Raw genomic sequence first — 6,268 nt, forward strand, 5'->3', positions numbered from 1 at the left:
CTTCATTTGTTTAAAAGAGTTAAAAGCAGATGAGCCAAAAATTATAGTAACTTGGTTATCAAAAAGTCATAGCATAAATGTTTTACATATAAAAATTCTATTTTCAACCATTGTTTTTCTATTTATTTGAATATATCACCTCTAGCTTCGTATATTTATATTTCTCATCTTTTATTTATTTATTTTTGATATACTTTTTTGTTAGCTATTTTTTTATGGTATAGAAATGACAATATATAAAAGGCAACAAAAAGACAGTTAAAAGGGACCAATTTGATGTTTTTTTTTTTTTTACATTAAAAACACTTTAAATTAACACTTCCAAATATATATAAAAGAAATTCGAATACAAAAAAGAAACAAAGTAGCTTGGTGCTTTTTTAAGCAAACTTTCACACAAATTTGTTGACTAGCACATCTGTTTATTTATAAAATCAAGATTCGTAGAAAAGCTTTCGAAAGGATTCCATATGATCAGTCTCCAAGCATAAAGCCAACGAGAAACTCCCGTCGTTGGCTGGATTTGGATGTATGTATCCCTTACCTTCGAACATCGTTGCCGGACGCATAAGCAACGGAGCACCCCATCCAAAATCAGCTTTATAAAAAGGCAATCGCATCCAACTAACAACTGTAAGATTTGGGCAAGCACAAGTTGCAGAACCTCGAGCAATAGTGTTTACATCACCAACATCACCAACCTCTTCCAAGTAGTCAAGAGCAGATCTTAAATACTCCTCATCCATTTTCTTTATCTCTCTATGAATTCTTTCTACGGTGCACTTAAATGATTCCGATAAAAGGTCACCGGATAGAGCAATCGGAGAAGCTGTAAATATCACATTACCAAAGTAGCTAGACTGAAGTGGAGGATTCAATCTGGAACGACCATCGACCGATATAAGTAATTTGGTTTTCTGATCGTTTTTAGGAAAATTACGTGCCTTCGATATAGAACGCCATATGTGCGCGGCTAGGATCTCATAGGTGGTGTACTTGGTTTCGCTTTCGACGTTGTTTGCCTTTGCTTTTAAGGAATTAATATGATCCAGTGTAATTTTGAAATTTGCCAAAGAATGGGATTTTGTGTTTTTGCTAAGAGTATTCATGGTAGGTGGTGGATCATATTCAACATGATGGAAAATAGATTTTGGTGGCACCCGACCACGTAGGATGGTTCGATCAAGCAACGGTGGGATAGTGATAGAAAGGCCGCGTGCTAAAGCAGCCCAAGAGTTTATGAAATGGAGAGCTCCAGTGCCATCTGCTAGAGTGTGATGCCACCCAACTCCGAGACAAACTCCGCCACATTTGAACGAGGTTACCTGCCAGCAATAATAATGACAGATTTGTTACTACCTTAAGTTCGATAGATAAAAAAAAGTAATAATTAATTGTTGAAATTCTGCTTATGAGACGAATATATTGAAACCAAAAAAATTATCATGCCTTCTCAATCATAGATCATAAACTTGCTAGGCTTGCTATGGTTATTAGTTATAAGTGTAATAGATATACCTGTAGAAGAAGAAGTGGGTTAGGAGATATGTCTTCTAAATTACTGTCAACTGTTGGAATGAGTTGTCGAAGTTCCATGCTAGGCATGAATTCACCGAGCTCTTCAGTAGTAGAATCTGTGTCGGCCACTACGAACAACACCCCCTCCCCATTACAGTTTATTTCAATTCTACCGTTTTCATCCCTTGCCAACCTTCCAGCCACGGGATAAAATGGCACAAGAACCCTTCCCAGGGCTTCCTTAAGCACTGTAGCTTCGAAAAAATTGGCGGAGCCATTTGGCTTGTAGAGGTACACTGTAGGGAGGTAGTATCTTGGATGCAGCAAGTCCATATTAGAGAGCCAAAGCGATTGTTTAGGCATTTCTTGAACGGGGCGGACAATGATCGACTCTTTTGTGTTCACCTTCATCGTATTACCACCTGCAATATCTAACAATTGGTAATATGAACTTCTCAATTGTTGACGTGCAACTAGTAAATTCAAGCATAGATTAACCTGTAAAATTAGAAGCAAAATGTGTGTGCTGATGCATAAAAGGACTACGTGTATCTATATTTATAGAATGAATTGACAAATCCTCTGATCAGGGAACTAGAATAGATTTGAGCGGGAGGCGAAGGAGGCACGTACTAATTACGGAGAGGGATTGCATTCATTGAAGAAAGGGAAGTAGAAGTATGTGCTAATCGTGGGCCCTATCTCTTTCTGGATAATGTTTGTTGTTACAGTAATAATTACTTTTTAAAAATATTAAAAAAATTATTTTTATTATTTAAAATTTATTTTTAAAATAAACACATCAAAATAATTTAAAAACATAAAAAATATATTTTTAAAAACACTCAAATTTTATAAAACACCACTTAAGTTATATTTCCAAACAACATCGTAGCTTTGCATCCTAACCAGTTGTTATCAATAGAATAACAAATATATTATAACAAAATTGGATGTTGAACAATACGAACATTATTGACAAATTTACAATGCATTATAGAATTATTTTTATTATTTAAATAGCAAATTTTACATGTTAATTTCACTTATCAATATAATATATTATCTAATTAAGAATATGTTTATGAGTAACCATTTAGGTGGTGGTGAAGTATTAAACATTTAGAACTAAGGGGTTTGTTTCTTCTGTGATCTCAGGTTCGAGTCCTTAATTGCTCATATGATGGCCACTGAAGGCTTATATAGTCGTTAACTTCAGGATTTGTAGGATTAGTCAGGGTGCGCACAAGCTGACCCAAACACTTATATTAATAATAATAAAAAATATATATATAATCTTCAGTTAAAAAAAATATATAACCATGGGACTCAGGGAAAGGCACCCCATACTATTGTTGTTGTCTATAATAACTACATATAGCGTTATTTCTCTACTTTTTTTATTGTTTAATATAGTAAGAGAGTGGTGACCACATATGCATTACAGTTTGTTTTTATTGTGTAAATGTATTTTTGAAAAAAAAATATTTTTTATAATTTTAGATATATTATTGTTAAAGATAAATTTTAAAAAATATAAAAATATCATTTTATTACATTTTCAATCAAATAATATTTTAAAAATAATGGATATCATAATACAATACTCATTGTTATTGCAAAAAGGAGAGTGCCAACAAAGCATGGAACATGCATTAAAGGAGAGTTTGACCTATGTTGCCTATAATTCAAATCAACCTAGCTATAAAATTTAATATTCATGACCATCAAAATAATTTATTTTAGTTTCTATCAAAATAATTATTTAGTGTTTATTAGTTTTATTTTATAAAAATAAGTTTTTAAAGATATTTTCATCTTCAATTTTTCTAAAAAGTTAGATTAAATTTTAAAAAATGTTTGGATTTCATATTGATTTATATTTTTTAAACCTTTTATGAGTTATTTGAAGATATATATTGATTTATTTTGACTGATATAGTGTTTTTGAGTAAAAAATACTTAAAAAATAAATTATTTAGATATAAAACACTTATACCCTGCTTTTTTGGTGACCAATGTCACTATAATCTAGTTAGAATAGACAATGTATTTTATTTTTTCAAATAAATAAAAATAAATGATATATCACTTGTCGCATAAAAATAAAAACAGGCATGTGAATGCCATAGGAGTGCGCACTTGAACTATATCACTTGTCGCATAAAAATAAAAACAAGCACGAGTGCGCACTTGAATTTTTTTTTTAAAAGACCAAGACATGTTAGGCCTATCAAGTTCGTGTTCCTGAGTTTTTTTTTCATTATTTTTTTTTTATTTTTATCGTTTGTAATTATATCTTTATTAACTTTTCTTACTTAATTTATTTTTTAATTTTATATTTTAATAGTTTATTAATTTTGTTTTTGAACAAAATATAATTTCTTTTATTTTAAAATTTATAAATTTATCACGAACTTAACACTTTAATATTTAATTGATTCTTAAACTTATTAAATACTTTTAAACTTATTGTTGAATTTTCTTTAATTAAAAACATGTCAAAAATATCATCATATTAAATTTTTTGAATCATCCAACTACTCTCGACAAGGTGCAATCAAATAGAACTTCGTTCTCATTGACTTTTAAGTAATGATGTTTTTTGTTTTCTATACATGATATCAAAACCAGCGTTTTAAAATTCAGACTAGCCTGAGAGTCAACCCAGGACCCGGCCAACTTAGGCCTGGGACCGATCCAGGTGGAGACAAAAACCCGCTCGGGAATTGGCCCGGGCCACCCGGTCATTTTTTTTTTTAGTTTAACTATCATTAAAAAACATCGTTTATGGCTTTCTAAAATCCAAAACGCTGAAGACCGAAGAGTGAAGAAGAATGAAGCAAAATTAGTAACCTAATTAATTCTTTGAAACCCAGCTGAGGAGTAGAGAGGGATGTTTGACTTTTAATCGTTGTTGTTTCTCTGTGAAAAAGGTTTGAATATCCTTCTTTCACTCTCTGTTTTTTATGGCCTCTAGCCTTCTACCTCTCTCCTGACGTCGAGCCACTTCGCCCCTTAGTCCAGAGAGGCTTGACGAAGATGATTCAAATCAAGCGAAAGTAAAGGCATTCGTTAGCACTCGATATGCTAAGGATCAAACGATTAGGAAATGAAGGAAGTATTGCAGCTCATCTTGATTGAGACAAGTGCAAATTGCTTCACGTTTTCTTTTCTTCTTCCTGCCCTAGGAGCACAAAAGGAGGGATTAGTACTTTTGACCCAACTAACACCTGGGGCTCCGCACACTGGGAAAACAGCAACTTCAGCCATATGGGGAAATAGTACTATTTTTCACTCAGAATTGGGGAAAACAGCAACACCTGGGGCTCTACCCTTTACAGATTGTGGGGGAAATAATGTACTCCACATTTTTTTATGTCATCATTTTTTCAGTTAATTTTCTATCCTTTGCTCATGACCTGAGTTGTTATTGCAGGTGAATGTTACCATTTCACTTAGGGACAATTATTGCATCGAGATTGTTCTTCGCTGTTTGGCAGTAGAGGGTGATAGACTTGGATCACACCAAGTTAATGATGGGGGTGTTCTAGGTATTGTCATGACAGCTGGCTTTAAAAATTAGAAATTATCAATTGATTATATGATGCTTGGACTTTTGAATTTTCCACTGAATATACAGTGGTGTCCATGCAGTTCTTCCTTGTTTAGTTGAGGTATGATGTGAATGCGCACCAAAGTGGGTGTTCATGTATGCACTCATGCACAAATGTTTCCATAACTATATATAAATGCTCACATTTTGTTGAAACAATTGATTTGTTGGAACTGAGTTGTTTTTTTGTGAATGGAGAGGTATGAGCAGCTCATTAATTTTCTGTAATCTTCTCTGAGCATATCTGCAGGTTATTGGACCTTTGTTTAAATTGTTGGCTAACTAGGAAACTTTATTTTTTATATTGACTCACGTTAATTTGGGTTAACTTATCTGATCTGTGACTTGTTCACTTGATTAAATCAATAACGTTTCAAAATTATAATCAAAACTACAAGATAAACATTCTCATTCTTGCTAACCCCAAGATTGATGGGCCTTAATTAAATTCAACATGCACCACAAGATCTGATGCAACTATGATATTTCATAATATTTTTAAATTTTTAAGTTTTTTGTTTTTTTTCTTAATTAAATTATGATTTTTTTTAACTTACTGTTGTCACTAATAATTGCGTACAGGCTTGTGTTCTTCATTCTCACAGTAATTGGGTAGATAAATTTTAACTATTAATGCATGGCAAGAGGTGGGATTGGGTTTTTTTATTAGCATTTTTTTCAAATCATGCCAAAATAATATAGTTTTAAAACAATTATGAAATATTGTTTTTAAATGTCATAATTTATACAAGTCACCATTAAAAATGTAATATTTATAGTTTTTAGTTATTTAAAATAGCTTTCTCCAAAAAACAAAATCAAATGGAATGCACATTAGAAGAAAGGAAAAAAAAACATTGGAATACACTGAAAATATATTGAAATTCTGATAGCAATATTATCAGTACTATAAAAAAATTAATTAAATAAATACAATAATATCAAAGAAGATTACCAATGAAAATCCAAGTAAATCATATTTTTTGGCAAAGGCAAATGAACCACCATTATTTTTTCAGCAAGCGGAATGCACTAATGAGTTTTTGTAAGTTTTCATAGAAATTTTAAAGCTCGTTTTTTTTTTATATTTTAAAAATATTTTTTGTTTGTTTTAAATTATTTTTTTATATTTAA

General features: G+C 31.5%; 1 protein-coding gene across 1 annotated transcript; it reads right to left on the minus strand.

Annotated features, from left to right (window-relative positions):
* Positions 1-417: 417 nt before the first annotated feature.
* Positions 418-2,060, minus strand: LOC105115893 (shikimate O-hydroxycinnamoyltransferase-like). Its single transcript, XM_011012964.1, has 2 exons — positions 1,519-2,060; positions 418-1,325 (listed from the first exon to the last, which is right to left on the minus strand). The coding sequence occupies exons 1-2, from the start codon at positions 1,927-1,929 to the stop codon at positions 435-437; spliced, it is 1,302 nt and encodes a 433-aa protein (XP_011011266.1). The 5' UTR covers positions 1,930-2,060; the 3' UTR covers positions 418-434.
* Positions 2,061-6,268: the final 4,208 nt, after the last annotated feature.

This window comes from Populus euphratica, unplaced genomic scaffold (genome assembly GCF_000495115.2).
Source record: "Populus euphratica unplaced genomic scaffold, PopEup_1.0 scaffold801.1, whole genome shotgun sequence".
In the NCBI taxonomy this organism is placed as follows: domain Eukaryota; kingdom Viridiplantae; phylum Streptophyta; class Magnoliopsida; order Malpighiales; family Salicaceae; genus Populus; species Populus euphratica.

Bases quoted from the DNA above. Each gene is read 5' to 3' on its own strand.
- LOC105115893 (XM_011012964.1), bottom strand. From the start codon at position 1,929: ATGAAGGTGAACACAAAAGAGTCGATCATTGTCCGCCCCGTTCAAGAA. The intron at 1,326-1,518 runs GTATATCTATTA...TATTGCTGGCAG, and splicing joins ACCCACTTCTTCTTCTACAG to GTAACCTCGTTCAAATGTGG.